This window comes from Pyrenophora tritici-repentis, chromosome 1 (assembly GCF_003171515.1).
Source record: "Pyrenophora tritici-repentis strain M4 chromosome 1, whole genome shotgun sequence".
Lineage (NCBI taxonomy): Eukaryota > Fungi > Ascomycota > Dothideomycetes > Pleosporales > Pleosporaceae > Pyrenophora > Pyrenophora tritici-repentis.
Window position 1 is genome coordinate 5853894 of NC_089390.1, and position 18960 is coordinate 5872853.

General features: G+C 53.7%; 7 protein-coding genes across 7 annotated transcripts; all 7 read right to left on the minus strand.

Moving 5' to 3' along the window:
* Positions 1-754: 754 nt before the first annotated feature.
* Positions 755-5090, minus strand: PtrM4_023020 (MIT multi-domain protein; the record flags this gene model as incomplete). The annotated part of the gene is made up of 4 exons (XM_066103549.1): positions 755-942; positions 1017-3687; positions 3754-4658; positions 4766-5090. The coding sequence occupies 4 exons, from the start codon at positions 5088-5090 to the stop codon at positions 755-757; spliced, it is 4089 nt and encodes a 1362-aa protein (XP_065965751.1).
* A 1849-nt stretch (positions 5091-6939) lies between these two features.
* Positions 6940-8657, minus strand: PtrM4_023030 (PAM multi-domain protein; the record flags this gene model as incomplete). Its single annotated transcript, XM_066103550.1, has 5 exons — positions 6940-7422; positions 7490-7645; positions 7693-8151; positions 8206-8436; positions 8484-8657. 5 exons carry the CDS (start codon positions 8655-8657, stop codon positions 6940-6942), a joined length of 1503 nt encoding a protein of 500 aa, XP_065965752.1.
* A 472-nt stretch (positions 8658-9129) lies between these two features.
* PtrM4_023040 (SPS1, Serine-threonine protein kinase) lies at positions 9130-11854 on the minus strand (the record flags this gene model as incomplete). Its single annotated transcript, XM_066103551.1, has 3 exons — positions 9130-10899; positions 11155-11426; positions 11476-11854. 3 exons carry the CDS (start codon positions 11852-11854, stop codon positions 9130-9132), a joined length of 2421 nt encoding a protein of 806 aa, XP_065965753.1.
* Positions 11855-12067: 213 nt separating this feature from the next.
* Positions 12068-13057, minus strand: PtrM4_023050 (mitotic spindle checkpoint component mad3; the record flags this gene model as incomplete). The annotated part of the gene is made up of 1 exon (XM_066103552.1): positions 12068-13057. The coding sequence occupies one exon, from the start codon at positions 13055-13057 to the stop codon at positions 12068-12070; it is 990 nt and encodes a 329-aa protein (XP_065965754.1).
* Positions 13058-13374: 317 nt separating this feature from the next.
* On the minus strand, positions 13375-14490 carry PtrM4_023060 (AdhP, Zn-dependent alcohol dehydrogenase; the record flags this gene model as incomplete). Its single annotated transcript, XM_001932091.1, has 2 exons — positions 13375-13529; positions 13584-14490. The coding sequence occupies 2 exons, from the start codon at positions 14488-14490 to the stop codon at positions 13375-13377; spliced, it is 1062 nt and encodes a 353-aa protein (XP_001932126.1).
* A 916-nt stretch (positions 14491-15406) lies between these two features.
* Positions 15407-15733, minus strand: PtrM4_023070 (uncharacterized protein; the record flags this gene model as incomplete). Its single annotated transcript, XM_001932092.2, has 1 exon — positions 15407-15733. The coding sequence occupies one exon, from the start codon at positions 15731-15733 to the stop codon at positions 15407-15409; it is 327 nt and encodes a 108-aa protein (XP_001932127.1).
* A 685-nt stretch (positions 15734-16418) lies between these two features.
* On the minus strand, positions 16419-18680 carry PtrM4_023080 (SGA1, Glucoamylase and related glycosyl hydrolase; the record flags this gene model as incomplete). Its single annotated transcript, XM_001932093.1, has 2 exons — positions 16419-16625; positions 16683-18680. 2 exons carry the CDS (start codon positions 18678-18680, stop codon positions 16419-16421), a joined length of 2205 nt encoding a protein of 734 aa, XP_001932128.1.
* Positions 18681-18960: the final 280 nt, after the last annotated feature.

Consider the following 18960-nt stretch of genomic DNA (forward strand, 5'->3'; position numbering starts at 1 on the left):
AAGATGAATGTGGGGATATCTTCAAGACAAGAGAGTATATGCAACGCGATTGACAAAAACACCAGATCGATCTCCCCTCCTCCCCCCCCAAAATCCAACCAAACCCAGGGGGAAAAAGACGAGGGACATGCGCAAAGAGATAGAGAGAGAAAAAAACAACAAAACCCCCCATGCATGACCTCGTGACACAACCAACAACCAGCAACCAGCAACCAGCAACCGACAAACCAAAGCAAGATCGACCACCCCGACAACCCTTTGTCCCATTTTGCCTTGCCCTTGATTGCTCCTTTATCCCCTAACCCGTCCGTAGAACACACCCTCATCTCTTTCCTTCCTCGCTCGAAAATCCAAGCGACCAAAACCATGGCGATGCATGGATGAAATAGGTATAAAAAGAACCAGCAGGTACATTTGCTCGCTGCAAAGCCACAGAAGCGAAAAGAAGGATGAGAGAGTGCGAGGCAGAAGACTAAAGGGGGGTATATCCGCTCACCCTACTAAAAGAGGATAAAAAGAGGGCTTGGTAAACAACAGAATACAAAGAGAAACGCTCAAGCCTCTCATTACAACGTACATACGTACATTTACACACATACAATCCATCAACACTCAAGCCCTCTCTCTTTTCTTTCTTGCTTCTTCTTTCTTCTCGCTTCTTTTTTGTCTTGTCTTTCGCTCGCAACAGCAGCAAAAGTGTCTTCTGATTCAATCTTTTGGAGGATATAAAATGTGTTTTCTTTCCTTTCCGGTTTTAAACCAGAACCCACTCACTGCCCCTTTTGATAAATTTATCCAGCATGAGCATTACGTCGGTAAGGACGAAGCGACAGATGTAGAAGCCGAAGAATTCTGCGGCATGGCGGGCAGACAGTTCGAGACCGACGTGTGTGGGGGATGAGTGTTTGAGGCCTGGGTCTTCGACTTGGCGGGCGATTTGATCTGAAAAGCACGTGATATGTTAACATAAAATATCCTCACCTATCAAACGAAAGGGAAGAAGGAGAAAAACTTACCCAGTACTTGGACTGCATCAAACAAGCGCGCCAAGGAACCCATGTAGCCCGCATTCGGGCCCTCAAACACGACACCAGAAATGTCTCTCTTAGCGAAGCGGATCGTAGGTAGATTGGTCATAGGCAGCGTTGCCATGACGAGCGTATCTTTGGGCACCTCGGGATTTTTTGCACCGCCCGCCATACCCGCGAGATTGACGCCAGAGTTCTTGGAACGGAGTTTGCGCCAGGAAGCGAGATAAGACTTGCCCTGTGCCACGGCGCCCCTGGGTGCCTCCTGCGACCCATGCGAGCCCTTGCCGAAGCCGTCCGTAGATGCGGCCCCTTCGCCGACGGTAGTTGCGTCTTTGAAAAGGGCAGTGACTGATTGTAGGCCGACTTCGTTGCCGAGCTTCTTTGCGAGCACAGTCTGTATTTGGTCGAGTATCGTCTCCAGAGAGTTCATTTCGTCCAAGACGGCATCTGCGTCGTTCATGTCTACAGCAGCTAGCTTCTGCAGAGCAGCTGTCAGCATGTCGCAGTTGGCAATCTTGTCTTCGACGTTCTTTAACTTGACGCCCTTGACTCGCCAGACATCGCGGGGAATGAAGAGCTTGGTCGAAAGGTATCCACCACGGGGATGCGCAATCGTCTGGTAGAAGCACCGCATTAGCCAGAACGGTCGGAGGAGGTACGAATCTGGGCACGGCTCAAGAGGTATCGGTGCGTTTGTGATTGCTGGACTTGGCGACCCAGGTGAGAAAGGCGAGTGGATATCGCTCTCGAACAGGTGCATCCCTCCGCTCGGTAGTCCATCGACGTTGAATGTGGGGAGACTCGGGGTCGGCAGCGGTAGACCGGCATTGCTTGGTTTCCGTCCTGTAATGGAAAAGGTAGTGCTGAGCGGCGTACCGATGGACACATCCGAGCCATCGGGACTGGATATTGACAGATTACGCTGCTTTAGACTAAGAGAAGACTTGTTCTTCCTGATTCCTAGCGCTGACGTCTTTCCGGTCTTGGGCGAACCTGGCACAAGGCCGGGGTCGTTGGAAGCGGCGTAGCTGAGCGCTGGCGTAGCTGGTGACACAGTGGCAATAGTCTCTGCGGGACTATAGAGGGTAGGTTGCGGTGATGGGGCCGAGAGACCGGCTTGCTGGGAGACTTGCGATAGCGCAGGCAGTATTGGCTTGGTAGTGTTGAAAGATGCGGCAGCAGACTTGGGTTGGGGCGGAAGGTCTGTTGGGACCTCCTTGGGTGGTACCGGGGGTTTCTCGGTATGCGGCGCGGGTGGGACTGGTTGTACAGATGTCTCGATCTTTAATTGTTTGGCGTTTTGTCCTGATAGTCTGCGACTCCGTACCGAGGCACTGTCCTTGGTTGCGGTAGTGGGCCGTGGGGTAATTTCTGCAGTGTCTATCGTTTGCGCTGCTTGTGTCTCCGGGACCGGGGGCAAGGCAGGCAAGGCGCCTAATGGAGCAGGAATTGCGGGAGGGGAATGTACGGGAGGCTGCTTTGATGGCGGGTGTATCACTTCTGCAACCGTGGAGAGCGACGTTCCACCCGTCGTCCTGTGCGAGGACACTGAGCTGTTGTACGTGCTTCCAGAAAAGCCACTCGAGTCAGACTGGCGGGGTAATGATGACTTGGTCTGTAGGTCAAAGTCAAAGCCATCTAGCATGTACTCCCTAGTCATCTCATCTAGTAACCGCTCTTCCTCGTCCGCCTCGTCATTGAACCTCATCTCGGCACTTTCGCGTACGTGGGGTAACGCATCGTTCCGGAGCTGTGTCTCCTTGTAGCGATATCTGGCCGCCAAAATAGCCTCTTCTCGTTCTGCTTCACGTACGCGTTCCTTTGCTAGTTCGACATTTCGCAGTTTAGTCGCTATCAAATCGCCTGGCGTTGATAAATCGTCATCGTAAGGTTCGTAGCCATCATCATACGCAGCTTCGACGGCAGCATCGAGCGCGGCGTCAAATTCTGCTTCGGTCCCTCCGCTTGGGTTTCGTAGGTGTTTCCGGCGCACTCCTTCTGGTGACAATGAATGTACCGAGGACGAGCACGATGATCCCCCGGATTCGTCTATGGTGTCCAGCCATGATGTTGATTCGTTGCTCTGCACTCGTCGGTGGGTCCCCTGAGCCGCCTGCTCGGGTTGTAGTAACCGACTGGGCTCGTTTGATTCGTGATCCGATTTGGAAGTGAGGAGTGGTGATTTTGACCGGTTTGGCGACAGCGGCGGAGGCATGTACATGCGGTCCATTGCCGACTCTGCAGCGGAGGAGCGCGCAGAGGATGCGGAAGGGGCCAGTCGGCCAGGTGGAGGCTGTAAATTGAATTGTGGAGTTTGGAGGCCTCTCTGCACATCCCGAATGGCGGTCGATATGACTGACTCACGAGGACTTTCGAGGCCCTTGCGGAAGGGTAGTTGTTGTGATTGCAGTGATTGTTGTGAGGGGGCCCGCTTCTCGGGCTCGGGGTTGTCGTATACAGAGGGGTCGTTGACTATACGGGATACAGAAGCAGTGTGGATCACTGCGGGCTCGTCGTCGTCGAGCATAAGCATTGAGCGGTGTTCGTCCAGCGACTCCCCGCTCATGGGGCGAGCAGGTAATGACTTGCCGCTGTTGTTGGTATAGCTAGGGTCTAGACGGCGTAGCTCTTCTATTCTGTTGGTGTATGTAACCCGCTAATTTGTTGGATTAGTATAATGTCGGACCTATAGCGGCCAATGGCGACCGAGGATGACACTTACAATAGCATCCAGTTTCCGGCGGTCCTCCTCCTGTGAGCTGCGAATCATGACCTGCTGCAGTAGTTTGCACGCATCCTCGTACGCCTCCATGGCACCCTCGAAGTTCTGTGCATTGTCGAGCAGGACGGCCGTGTTTGCCTTTTGCAGGGCCCGGGACAACATTGTCTTCTTGTCCTTTTCCCGCCGCTCGCGGGTGCGAGGGGGAGTGCCCTGGTAGCCGTCCTCCAGTCTGGCGCTGGCGTTGCTTTCGGTGCGCAGGTGTTCTCTGGTAGGGCTACGGGCCTGGGTGCGACTAGCGCTGCGGAACTGCTCTCTGCTCTGCGTCCGGGAATGGTCGCGGGAGGCGATCTGCCTGTGGCCTACAGTGGGTGGGGGCTTTTGGGCGGAATCTCGAGTTGCCGCTGCAGCGACCGAAGGCGGTCGTACTGTAGAGGGCCGAGCTGAGCCCGGAGTTACCTCGTACCTTGCGTCGGCGTCGTGCGGGCCTGGCGACCCGAGGGGAGACTTGCCCAGCACCTTGTCCACGTGGGTGCGCGAGGGCGGGCGCTGCGTCTGCGGCTGAGGCACAGGGGCGGGTTTGGAGTTGAAATAATCCCGCTGCTGGTAACCGGTGATTAGCGTCGGGGTGAAGAGACTGGATGCCGAGGGCGAGTTGGTCGTCGAGGCGCTCGTCGGGGTATTTGGGTCGTAGACGGACGAGGGCAGCAGCACTGGGCCCAGCGAGGGTTTCCTGGGGGCGGGTGCTGCCGTCACCGCCTGGAGTGAGGAAGAAGAAGAAGAATCGTATACGGGGGATCGCGGGCGCGCGCGGGGGGGAACTCGTGGGCGAGCGAGAAGCGGCCTGCGTCCTAGAGGCGGTGCGGGGGGGGCGAGACGGGGTGCGGTGCAGCTCCATTGACGAGGCTCTGGGAGGTGAGGCTCAGCTTGCGCGAGAAGCTGTACTGGTGCTGATAGTGGTGTTGTTGTTGTTGGTGGTGGTGGTGGTGGTGGTAGTGTTGCTGGTCGGGCTCACGGGTGCTGCCCGCGGTGCTCTGGGACCAGCGGTTCACGTTGCCGTTTGTGGTGGACAAGGTGCCCGATGCTTGGTGATCCCTCTCTGCTCCAATGCCTTCTGCTGCGCCGTTGGCTGCGCTGCTCCGCCGTCGTGCCTGGGCTGGCGGCGGTGTGGCTCGCGGGTGGGGTTTGGTGGATGGGTCCGGGAGGTGCGCGTCCGGTGCCGCCAGCGATAGCGAGGCTGACCGCTTGACCGTGACGACCGACGACGACGAGATGGAGCCGCTGCGCGACGACTTGCGGCCGTGGGCGTGGGGCGGCAGCAGGTCGCTCTGGGGATTCATCGTGTCTTTTTTGGCACCCACACAGACTGGTGTAGGCTGCGTGTCTCAGGCCAAGCCAGCGGTTAATGCAATGCGCATGCAGGCATGGTTGCCGAAGCAGGAACGCGCTCAGGCAGGGCGGCCGAAAGATGCAGTGGAGCGTGGGCGGTGGGCGGTGGGCGGTGGGCGGACGGCGGACAGCGGCCTGGCAGCAAAGGCGGTCGACGGGCGGGCGTGGTGCTGTGCCTGTCTATGTGCTCGCAGTAGTAGCATGTAGTACTCCAGACCCCTAGACTAGTAAAGAGAGACGCAGACGAAAGATGCTGGACGCAATGTGGAGCCCTGGAGCTGCCCGCGCCCTCACCACGGCCAACACCAGCCTAGCCCAAACCAAACCAAGCCCCAAGCCCAGGACGCCCTGGACGGTGCAAGTGGTGCAGGGGGCTCAATCTGCCCTGCCCAAAAGTGAACGACACTGCACGCAATTGCCCCCCTACCCCCCCCCTCCCCCCCGAACACCCGCCCCTCTCTCCCAAGCCCGTAAACCAGCTCCCTATCCTCCCGTCTCATTTCCTGCGCCTTACAACCCCGTATTCCCCTCTTCCAATTGACTCGCTGACTGATATTACCATGCGTCTACTGCAGTCCAGAAGGCCGTCGCCGGTCCGTATGTATGCGCGCGCCCGACACTGACAGTGCGACCATGGTACCATACCGTACCATGCTTTCTTTGCAGCACATGTCTTTGCCGGTCTTCCCCAACTTGGCCGCACAGGCTACCAAAAGCAAGCAGAAAAGTGGCTGTCGTCCACACGCACTTGTGCCCCTAGTCCATGCACGCCCAATTGCCGTGCTGACTTTCCCATTGCCGCGTCCAAATTGCCATGGCTGCCATGGCTGCCATGCCTACTCTGCCATGTTGCCTTACTTTTTCGAACCCTTTGCACCACTTGTGCGGGTGCGAAAAACTAAGACTGCAGACTGGGCAGCACAGGCAGCCTGCGCCCTCGTCCCGCCAGTGTTCCCCGCTGATTGCACGCCTTGGCTGTTCCTGCATGCAAAGTAAGGCGACGCGATACCCTTTTCTGTCGACGGCCAGCCCGACGACGGAGCGTCTGCGTCCATCATCATTCGTGAGTCGGCCCGTTCCCACGCGCGCTGCATGGTTCCGGCTTTCCGACTCTCCCTTGGACCTTTTCATTTTGGTACCAGGCTGCCTGCTGCCGGCTGCCTGCTGCCTGCCGCCTGCCGCCTGCCATGCCTGACTACCAAATTACCAAATTGCCCTACCAGCACCATGGTCGATCCTCTCTAATCATCACCACTCACCACCATCATCTTTCGCCCCAAACTACCGAATTCCTCTCCGCTGTTCGCCCGAAATCCTCACCTGCCCCTTCTTCGCCCCACACATTAACCTCCTGTGCTGTGCGTATACGCGACGTCTGACACGAAAAGCATCTAGACTGCGAACAAGCATCTGAACAAGCAAACAACACGTGCAAAACTTCGTCTGCCTACCTCATTGGGCATGCATGGCTTCGCTTTCTTTTCCCTCCACTTCCGACGGCCAACGTGACATGTATTGCTCTATTTGCAATGCTCCCTATTTGTCTGCATCGCCCTATTCGTCCCTCTGTCCACCATGTGTCCTCGCACCCGTCCATGGTTACACCATGCTCGCCTGTGCTCTTCACTGCAAGCGTTTCATGCATTGCCATTATCGCGCCATGGATGCCTCGCATCCCCAAACACTCTACTCCAGTAGCACTAACCGCTACCAATCCCGCAAACATGTCTAATGACCTCGTAATGCATCCAAATCACATGCATGTTCCAATTGCTTATCATGACTTGTCGCCCTCACCATTCAGTGCATGTCAATCATTATGTCCTCTTCTGCGTCAATGCTGTCATCCCATGCAGTGTCCATAACATCGCCGTGCGGTCCCGACCTCTTGGTCACGCGTTTCTGGTTCTCAATGTACTCCTTGGTCAATGTCAGGCGGTAGTCGGCGTCCTTGACTTGTTCCGCAAGCCTATTTGTCCGCATCGTTTGCTCAAACAGCGCCTGTTGCTGCTGCTTCTCGCTCTTGGCCAATGGTCCCTGCGTCGGATCCAGGTAGAAACGTAGTACCACGCCTATATCCGACAAGTCCGTCTCTTCCAAGCACGCGTTCAGATGGCCATCCTTGATCAGACTCTCGACATACAGCACCATCTCGTCCGTCGTAGCGCCCAGGTGGGTGGCAATGTTTGAGACTGGTATCGCCGAGTAAGTCCGTGACAGCCGCGAAACATAGGTCCGCGTCTGACTGTTGCTGAGTTCCGTGACGAGGCCACTATTCCCGTCCTACCCGAGCTGTCAGCGCTTGATGAAACAAATCTGGCATGCTTCGCATAGCGTTTCATTATCATACCTCTGCCCAAATCTCAGCACCAGCTTGCGTCTGAGCCTTCAGCTTGGACATGTTGTCCAGCTCTCCGTACGCTTCCGCAAGCGCCTCGTACGCTTTTGACGCTGCCTTAACCGCCTTGATGGCATTACCGTTGGCTGTCCGCGGAATCGTGCCCATCTACCCTGTTAGCTCAATCCAAATGCTCACACTCGAGGTTTACATACCCGTCCCTGGACTAGACAGCTCACCAGCACCCACTTCTTATACGCCTCCAACATAAAACCGTTTGCAGTATTAGTCGAAGGAACCACAAGCACGTGCTCCAGGAAGTGCTGTGCTTTCTTGAAACGACGTAATGCGAGATATGCCATGGCCCCCAGTACATAGTACTCCTGAATTTCCGCCAAAGTGATCTTATCAGTGTGGCCAGAACTCAAGTGGATGTACTCCCCGCTGCTTGTGACATCTGCGCATGGAACAGAGTATTCGAGACCCTCGCGGACCACGATAGGGATCTTCGTAGGCAAAGTATGGATGTGATTATCGAGTATCGGTTCGGCGGCCGCGTACGATCGCGTCTCCATGCACAGCTGGATGAAGCTGAGGTGGAACAAGGTGAAGGTGCCGGTGGTAGGATCAAGTCGTGTCATGGCTGAGCGTATCGGTGCAATCGCGAGGCCAGGCTGTGGTTGTCAGTATGGTTTCCCTAGCGTCGTGATACAATGCCCTCAACGTACTGATCCACACGCGCGCGCAATCTGCTCTGTGAACTCGACCAATGTTCTCCACTCCCTTCCAACATATCGCAGCTGCACAGGATCTGCCGTCTCCAAGAACAGTACTAGTTTGTTCCACACTGCACCTCCAGGCTGCAGCGCCTCGGGCATATTCCTTCTGTCGAATAAGGTGCCGATGCGGTGGCGAAGAGCATAGGCGTATCCTATTGAGTTGACCGCGGGGTCAATTAACTATATGATTAGTGAAATCCTGCTATATTGTGCCGAGGTCGACTTACTACGAGCACATCTTGATCTGTGTCTGCTCCCTTCAACCACTGTGCTGTAGGCACGTTGGCAAGTTGTGTGGCGAAAGTGCGGGCATTTGCATCGTATTCACGCCTCGTCTCTGCCTCAGGTGCACTTAACTGTAAGGGGGAGCTCAGCAGTTGAGAGAGAAGTCCGGCCGACATGGTTGTGTCTGTGGAGATGACCAGTAGATTGAATCAGAGAGCTAACGCCGAGGGCGGTGATGTGGGGTATTTGGTTGCAGTCGTCTGCCTTGTCTCTGAATACTGGCCTTGGTTGTAGTAGGATTGTGGGGGCTACAAGAAGAATGCAGCGCAAACAAACAACCGGAAAAGAAGACGAGTAAGAGCAAAGCAATTACCCGGTACCTACGTAGGTAGCGGCGGAGGTGATTAAGCTCGCCGCGAGTTCAACCTAGGCAGGCACCTAACTACTACGCACGGACGCACCCCGCCATAAACACTGCGGCGGTGCGTTACATCATGTCGGACTTGCCATATTAGGAAAACACAGCTATCAAAACAATGGGTATCAAAACAACAAGTATCATAGCACATAAAAAGTATCTCAAGTCCAGCCTCCAATAACTCCTCCTAATGCAGCTCAACCTGCACGCACACATTAAAGACCTCATCTTCATCTCCGCTTCACGGCCTCCTCCATCCTCCTAACGAGCGCTTTGAGACCAACACCCTTCTCACAATTACCCTCAAGCCACGTCTCCATCTTCTCCCTCACCTCCCTCATCCCCTTCAACACGGGCAGCTTCCCCTCTTCCTCGCCCTCAAGATGCATCAGCGGATTCAGCAGCAGATCCAGACACTCGTGCCAAATCTCAGTTTGCCAGTATCTCTTCAGGCTCTCCTTAATCTTGTACGTCTTGGTCGCACCCGCACCGAGAGTCGCGCCGCGCTCAGCGACTGTAGAAATATACTTGCCGAACAAGAGGTTGTGGACTATGCCGGCGAGGCCATAGTAGTCGATCTGGTAAGTCCAGGGACGCAGCTCGCGCATCTCCGCGCAGTCGGCTTCGGTCGTGGGCCAGTCAGCAATGAACTGCACGTCGGGCTTGAACGCTTTCATGTCGATGCCGCGGCCAAAGTCGATGAGCGAGATACCTTTGGCAGACCAACCGTCGCGTCCATCGCGCTTGTACTCAGAGTCCCAGTGTTCGTCTTTTTGTAGACTGTCGAAACGGACGAGAATGTTGTCTGACTTGAGATCACCGTGTATTACGCCCTTGGCGTGCAGCGCCTCGACTGTGCGGAATAGCTCGATGGTAAAGAACATGGCAAGCTGCTCGTCCATCACCCCGTTCTCTGCTCGTGCGAGGTTCACCAAGTCGAGGAGTGTGCCTTGATCCCGGAATTCCTCAACCAGGTAACACTCGTCTTTGAACACGTGCATCTCATATGCGTGAACAATAGAGTCAGCTGCTCGAGAGACACCTAGTCGTCGCTTGGCTTGTCGCATGATGTAAAACTCCCATGGTGTTGGCGGATCTTCCATCTTGATCGCCTCTAGATCCTTGCGCTTCAGACCAAACTCGCCTTTCCCCATCTGCGAAGGCTTGTTTTCATCCTCATCATCAGTATCCTTGCTTTCGACGAGATACACCGGAGCAAAAGCCCCTTTGCCGAGCTCTCGTTTGATAGTATACGTTCGGTCTGTGCCAGGAAATTTCAGTGTAGGACAACAGCAAGGATTTGCCATAGTCTTTTCGGTCGCACTCTTGCCCTTAACCGATTTCGTGTATTTGCGGATATCGGCGCCCTTTCCATAGCACTCCTCAGTGTCCGCATAATAGCCATCGTAGCTGTCGAGCGGTGGTTGAATCTCTTGTAGGATGATCTTACGAATACTTTCATCTACAGGATTGCACTGCGTATCCTTGATGATCGGGCCATCGAGCTTTTGCACTTTGGCTGGGACGTCTTTGGTGGCTAATACTTTCCGTTGCGGCTCGGTCTTGGGGTCTTGCGCTACGGGTTTCGATTCAGTCAAAGCCAACTTTGCGACTTTCCCTGGACCGTCAATAACTTGTGACAGGAGGTCTGCAAAAGGACTGCTGCAAGTCTCGTCATCATCCTCAAGGATGGCAAGCGTACCTTTTGACCGAGAAGGTGTCTTCGCTGGGCAGTAGTCCTTTTGTGTATGACCAGTGGCGATTCCTAATGACGACTCGGTCTTCTCTACAATAGGTGTCATGAAAGGCAGTCGATTGTTTGCAGCTTGGACTGGGTCTCTATAGGGCCGCATGGCTGGATTGTAGTCCTCGGGCGGAACAGGAACAAAGCGAGTGGGTAACGAGGTTGGTCCTGAGGGCGATGTAGGAGTGACCACTTCCCGATCTTGCTGCTCGTCCGAATGAATATCTGCAAGTGATATTTCGTCAAAAGACTCATCCTGAGATTGATTAGAATGCTCCGACTCGTCGCCTGATCCATCTTGTTCATCTCTTGGTACATGTTTGCTCTCAGTAAAGTCAGACCATGCAGAAGCACTCTTGACGTCAGTGTCATCCCCACTACTAGCGTCTTCATTATCGTTGTTGTTATCGTTCTCGTCTTCTTCCTCATCTTCATCGTCATCGTCATCGTCATCGTCATCGTCATCTTCGGTATTGAGCACTCTGGTCCCAAGCGTGAAGTCACCACCAACCGTGGTCTCGTCACCGAACTCGCTCCCAGCGCAAGACATGCGGCCAGTAGCCGTACTTTCAGCCTCACTCGTATAGTCGTCTTCATCGTCTTCAGTACTCTCCTCACCACTCTGAACTTCCGATACGTTTTCGTCTGCGTTCTTCAGTGGCTCGTTGAAGATATCGTAGATCTCATCCATAGCTTCCTTGGTATGCAGAGTCATGGTTTGTTCTGGACCAGTCTTCTTTCTCCGTATCTTTGGTTTTGCAGGAGAATCTAAGTTCGCTTGAACTACAGTGTGTCAGCATACAGCTTGCAAAATGTTCAAACCAGTGCTTACTCGTCTGTGTCTCCCCGCGGACCTCTTTGACTTCCATGACCTTGATCTTCCTCGTCCTGTTGGCACGTTCCTCACGTCTGGCCCTCTTCGCAGCCTTTGCTTTATCCACATCAGCCTGTGAAGGTGGCGCGTTCTCGTCGTTGCCCATGTCATCGTCCACACTGCCCTTCAAAGGCACGGTCTTGGGCTTAGGGAGCTGCTCGGGCTCTTGTTTGGGCGCTAAAGGCGCGGGCTTAGACTTAGGTTGTTTAGCAGCGACTGCAGCCTCTGCTACCTTCCTAGCCTCTTCCTGTTCTTTACGGCGGATGGCAACCCAGTCATAGTCCATCCAGCCCCTGTATTTAGCGCGTAGCTCTTCAAATGAGTATTCTTCAGACATGGGATCTTCATGATTAGGATAGACACTTTCTAGATCAACAAACACTCTTTCGATTCTGCCTGTTCTTGGGTTGACAGCTTGTTGATGTTCACGCAACGGATGGGGGCTGACACTTTGGTCATTGAGTTTTGATTTGGTCTGAATACATGAATGGCAAACGCCCACCAATTAGTCCTGTGATCGTAAATATACGGAGGGGCTGATAGTGGGAGCTCAACTCACCTCATCCTTGAAGATTTGCATCTTCGGAACGCCCGTGTTCTTCTTGCCAACCTTGAGAGTCTCGCCAGCCCAAGGCCGCGCCTCCGTGGTGTTTTCCTTCTTGCGGTCTGCGAGCGATCCAATGTTGTCCCACCCCTCAATGCTGCCCTTGGAGCTGGGTGTCGCCGCATCGTCGCCGTCAGAGAAGATGGCCAGCTTCGCCTTGCCGGAACGAGATGCGCCCGCAGCAGGTTTTGGCTGAGCTTGCGCTTGTGGTGCTGGGCTTGTTGAAGCAGCCGCGAACGGATCCGTCTTGGCCGCAAGGGCTGGCCGAACAGCAGGCAATGCGGGGCTGGTCGGCTCAGGCACCTGTTGCGGACGGCTCTCGAAGCGGTGCTGGAATTCGCCATATTTGCGGATCAAGCGCTCGACTGGGCGGGCCTGGCGCTCAATTCCCAAGTTGTATATCTCCTCTGCCTGTGTAAAGCGACCGGCTCCTTCTAGCCAAGCGGCGAACTCCTCATAGAATAGCGCAAGTTGCTCGCCAATGTTGTGTCGTGCGAGGTATGCAAATGTCTCGCGCGGCGCATCGGAGAAGAGGTGGATGTAGTGCAGCCATAGCTTGAGGTAGCGCGCGTCGTTCTTGTACTGTGGCGATGACTGAAACGCCTTCGTAGCGCGCTCGAGCAGCGGACAGAGTTTTGACTGGGGCGTGTTTTGTGCCGAGGGGTATGCATCTAGCGTCCACTTGACGTAGCGGTCGTAGACATCGAGGGGGTCGTCGGAGTCGTCAATGGCCATGAGCTCCTTCTCAAACTTTAGGCGGGCCGCGCTGTTCGCATCCTCCATTTGCGACGGCGATGCCGTTTGACCAGGGGCGGAAGTCAATGGCGGCGTGTACAGCTGTGCGAGTGCTCTGGCGGAGCGTCCGCTGGGGAGGGACTGGATGTTTTCCTTTTGGTTTTCGATAACCTCGAAGTCGATGAGGTCGTCGGAACCCATGGCTGCGGGTAAATTGGGGTATCACAAAGAAAGAAGAAAAAGTTGGGTATCGAAATCGCAGACAGACAAGGAATTGTCCCACCTGTTGTCGTTGATGCTGAAAGTGGGTGTGTTTGAGCGTCGGCGGGGCTTGCACGTGTAAGGGGACGCTAGAGCGCGATGACCCTATCCAGATGCGTTGCCCTGACAACCCGCAGATAGGGCTGGCTCCTACTTGGGCTGCATGTCTGCAACGGTGCCGAAGTCCGTCAAGAACGAGTTTAGCCTTGGCTTACATAAAACTATCTCCATGCTCGTCCTTCCAACCGCGAATCTACCTAATCATCAAAAACGACACCCATCCGTCCCTTCGCCTTGTGACCTTTCATAAGCTCCACCATCTTCGGCACATCCTCCAGCTCAAACTTGGTCATATGCGGCTTGATCCCGTGCTTGGCCGAGAACTCGATAGCCTCCCTCATATTGTAGCATGCTGAACACGACCATTAGTCTCAAGCTCATCGTCTGACAAAATATCGGTACTTACTTCCATTGTTCGATCCCTTAATTTTGTACTTTCCCAACGCAAGATCCAGCCCGTTGAACTCGAGCGGCTGCTGCGGAATCCCCACAACCATGATGATACCCTCACCAGCCTTGACAATCGCAGGACAGTCATCGTAGGATTTCTTGGATGCCGTGAAGTTGACGGCTGCATGGACACCGCCACCAGTCAGTTCGTTGATCTTCTTCTTATACTCCTTGTCAGTCATGGAGTTGAAGGTGTAATCTGCGCCACAGCTCTTGGCTTCTTCAATCGCTCCGTCTGTAATGTCGATGCCGATGACCTTGTAGCCCATAGCCTTTGCGTATTGGATGCCCATATGTCCGAGGCCGCCACATCCAATGACCGCAACCCAGGAGCTGGGAGGCAGTTCGCAGTCTGCTATGCTGTGGTAGGCTGTTACACCCGCGCAGAAAAGAGGCGCTGATTCTCTCGGGTCCAATTCGTCAGGCAACACCATAGCCTCCCTGGCATCCACAACCGCATACTCTGCGAAATACCCATCCGCACTGAAGCCCTGCATGTTTGTCTGCCCTGTCACACACCATGAATTGTGAACGTTCTTGCAAGCGTAGCACTCGAAGCAACAGTCGACCGCGCAGAGAAACCCTACTGCATCGCCTTCTTTGAAATTCTTGGCTATATCCCCAGATCCTGTTGCAACCACCCTGCCCGTGCCTTCGTGCCCAATGGTAACGGGGTTCTTGCCGAGAATGAGACCCTGGTCGTTGGGCTCAAAGTGCATGACATCTGAGTGGCAGAGAGAGGCACATCCAATCTTGACCAGAATCTCGTGCTCGCGGGGCCGGGGAATGGATACTTCATTGAGGTGGAGTTTGTTGTCTCTTGCGTCATATTGCTGCGCCCGCATCGTCTTTTGGGTTGTCATGGTGAGGGTATTGTGAAAGGAACAGAAGAGTAGAGGTAAGAGCAAGTGCGTATCACGGAGGTATACAGAAGATTCTCTTCAACCGTTAAGTAGGTAGCTGCGACCCAAAAAGGGAAAGAGGAGCGGGAAGGCACGACAAACCATGGCTACAGGCGATTGTCAAAACGGATCCATAAACGCATCTTGTCGTTGGTACCTGCCTCTTCAATACTCGGCAATACTCAACCGATGCATGCCAGGCGACAGGATCAAGATTCCCGAGACATGGAAACTGCGCCGCAACCCCACCGCAGGCCACTTACGTTAGACGGCCCCCATTGTTCATATACAGAAAGTCAAAGATGTATTAGTAATTATTACTTGTCGCTCGAGCGTGAACTGATTGGAATCTAAACTGGGGTATACAAATAACAAGATAAGGCCAAACGAGATATTCGCGCGGAAAGAGCATCAAAACAAGCGCAAAGCTTTTCTTCAAGAAAAACATAGGAAACCGACAAAGATCGGGTATCAAAGTTGGGTTGGGTTTTGGCAGACAGGCGACCATGCATCAAGCCCCGCACCTTCCTTCGTCCCCGTGGCTCGCTCGGCTATGTCGGATCTGGAATCCCGCAATGCCAAATCGGGCGCGGGACCAGGGTCATGCGGCAGGTAAGATGGCCCTGTTGCTGCAGCTTTTCCTGTTCCTATTCCACTCCTTCCTACATTTTCTTTCCTTCATAATAAATGGGTATCTTGTGTATCTTTTTTGCTTTGTGCTTTTCAAACGGATAAATCAAACTCTTCGAGATGGGCGTTAATGCACAATGCAGTGCAACGTTTTTGTCGCACACACATCTCTCTTCCCCGCTTCCTCGCACCACTGCCTATGTCGACATTGTATGTTTCGATTGGGCAGTCGTGTGGGTGAAGGCGTTCAACGCGTCCAAGGTAGAAAACGTGCCCAAGGAGCCGCCTTCTTCTTCTGCGTAGGTACACGTTTCCCTAGGTTGGCCATGTATAGCGCGTAGCTCTTCTCCATCTTCTCGAATGCCTCTGCTTTGGCTTCTTCGCACTCCAACGGGTCGTGGTCCCAGTCGGGGTTGCTTTCAGGTGTGTGGTCGCCGCGATAGCGAGGTGAGACGGCTGGCCAGCCAAAGTCGCGGACTAGGAGCTCAGCAGGAGGGAAAGTCATTTCATGGTTCTCGTCAATGACTGAAAGGCTCGATGCGCGGGAGCAGGATGAGGAAGGAGTGAGCGACATGTTTGTGATTGTTGGCAGAGATTCGTGGTTTGCGATGCGCTGATGAAGGAATTGCTCAATGACGTTATTCGTAGTGTAATCTGATGTAGCGCGGGAGATGATGCGGGACGAGCGGAAACAAAACAAGCAGTAGACTGTAGGGAGTGGATAAAGGTGAGGTGTGCTATGTCATGCCCGCTGGCAATGGTTGGGGTGTGCTGTCGACAGGAGATGGGCCAGTCTTGGAAGTTGCGCAGAAAGAGGGAGATTACCCAGTCAGTGCGCGTCGTCGTCGTCAGGGGCGTTCCGTAGCGCCACGCATTCCAGGCGTCGCTTGAACCCTGGCTAGCAGTTTTGAAGCTGGGGAATACTTGTAATGACGTTGTTAGTTGATGATCTTCACTGCGTCTTTGGCCTAGCCTGCACTTCTAGAACACGTCGCATCCTTTTATTCTCCTGCTAACGTGATATCTATAGCTGACGCGCCCTTCACACCCACCACGCAGAAAAAAAAAAGCCCTGGTGCATGAATAAAGTTTTCGTGTCGGATGCTTCATATCGCATGCACGTGTTCATTTTGGACCGGCACAGGTGCTATACTGTTATAAACATCGCATAGGCGCCAGTGCTCCTTTTTGTCCCGAGAAGGGGGGGTGCGGGGTCTTTGTGCTTCCATCGCCGATATCCTTCATACTCGCGATACGCTTCACGACCGCCGCTGACTCAACGTCTTGTCGAGATTGAACGCCGCCGAGATCAGCGCCAGATGACTGAAAGCCTGAGGTGTGTTGCCCAGTTGCTCACCAGAGCGCGCAATCTCTTCTGAGAAAATATGCAGGTGATTCCCAAAGCTCAACATATTCTCAAAGATCGTCACGGCCTGTATCAGATACTTGTCATCATACGCGCCGGCCTGCGAACGTTAGCAAAAGCAATAGAAAAACAATAGTTTGGAGACATTAGCGCATACCCTGGTCAACGCTTCTACCAACCAAAAGGTGCACATTGAAAAGGCCCCTTCCAATCCTCCTACGCCGTCGTCACTCTTGGTGTGATTGTACCTGTACACCAAGCCCGTGCTTGTCAGACCGCCTTTCTCAGGCGGCTTCAGGATGCGGTCGAGCGTCTTCAGGAACCGAGGGTCTGTCGGAGAGATGAAAAAGACCAGCGGTGCAATTAGCACAGCCGAATCCAGCACATCATTTGATTCGTAGCTTTGCACGAAACACTCGAGTTCCGAGTTGTACCCCTTTTCCATGACTTCTTCGTAGATTATGTCGCGGACGCGATACCACTCTGCTCGGTTTGGGCATGGGAAACTCCGCTTGTCTGCAAGGCGCAATGCACGGTCGAGCGCTACCCACAACATTATTTTGCTGTAAACAAAATTCTGCTGCTTGTTCCGCACTTCCCAAATCGATTGGTCCGGTTGATCCCAAATAGTGCAGACATAATCCGCTATCTCACGGACCGAAAGCCAATGGTCGTATGAGACGGGTCGGCCGAACCTGTTTGCCAGGTAGATACCGTCCATCAATTCTCCGTAGATGTCGAGCTGGGTGTGCAATGCAGCACCGTTGCCAATACGGACGGGTTTACTTCCTCTGTAACCCTCCAGTGGAAGCTCGATCTCGGGTAAATCGTGGTTTCCGGTTATACTGAACATGATGGGAAGTTGACCGCCCCGTTCTTTGGCTTCCTTGACGCGTTGGAAGATATAGCTAATGTACGCCTCAGCTTCATGACTGAAGCCCATGCGTAACAGAATGTAGATGGTAAAAGACGCATCTCGTACCCATGAGTACCTATAATCCCAGTTCCTCGCTCCGCCAAATGCTTCTGGGAGAGAGAAAGTTGGCGCAGCAACGATTGCTCCACTAGGCTCAAAGGTCAACATCTTGAGAATCAGCAAACTCCTCGTCACTACTTCTTCCCATCGGCCCTTGTATTTACTCTGTTGAATCCACCTAGCCCAGAATTTCTGGGTGTTCAATTGCAACTCGTTGACTTGTGCAGATTCAATGATATCCGGGCTGTGATCAGCTGCATCGCGCAGGATGAACGACACGGCCTGGCCTTCATACAACGTAAAGGACGCCGTGACCCCATCACCCAAGCCCTGTGACTGTGGCGTCTTCTCGAAAACCACATTTGGGCAAGCACTTTCTTGTTCGTCCCCGCAGTCGATTGTTGCATTCAATTCCAGAGCAAGGTCTTTGGATGTGAAACTCACCCGTTGCAGGCAACTGCCCCCTGCAGCCTTGTCCAAGACGCAAATCTCGGTAGTATGGTTGTCTTGTGCATAGTTGAATGCAGGGAATACTTCCACATTCACATCAACTATGCCCCGCATACATTCCACTCGCCTGACTAACCACTTGTGCAAGTCCGGACGTTCGGGTACATTTCCAGTATGATTGCTTGCGATTACGTTGGTATGGTATGACACATCATAGGTCTTGTTGTTTGGCCGGGGAAAGAAGTCCACGACGTTCATGACACCATCTTCTTTCAGGTAACGTGTTTGGAGGATGTTGCTTGCGGGCAGATAGTGCTGTTTGGTGGTACAAAGCTCGTCGCTTGTGGGGCCTATAGTAAAATGCCCACCCTTATTCTTGTCCAGGATCCGGCAAAACACCGAGGGCGAGTCGAAGTGCGGCCAACACATGTAGTCGATACCTCCATCTGTTGCAACCATTGCACATGTTCTCATGTTTCCAATCAGCCCATATTCCTCGATCGACATGTACCCATTTGACGTTCGCCTTGGGTTGGATGCGTGGGTGCCGGATGCCCATCTCTTCAAGGTTGGATTCTGCATCTTCTCTTGTTCTTGACTGCGCTGTCTGTATATTTCGGTACCGCTATCTCGTCCCAAGGGCAAAGGTGTACAGGATGCGTGTGTGTTGACGATGTCTTGGAGAAGCTTTGCGCCAGGTGACGTCTTGTCATCGATATGCGTTGCCATGCTGGCTATGCGCTAGCCCGGAATAGCCGGATCTTTGGGAAGGATGCTGGAAGCGGATGGAAGATGCGGGCCGATCAGTTGTACTGTATGAATCATGGTGATGTTGTGCAATCGGAGATCCAACAGTGACCAGATGTGACGTCAGCCGGGTTTATCTTCCGGATCCTTCACCTCGCACTCTGAGATCGCCTTTTGCTTCCCAAATAAATTGAGGGTCAATGAAATGAACAAGTTTGACGAGATTTCATTCAGGAACTTACACTTGCGAAAAGCATTGAGT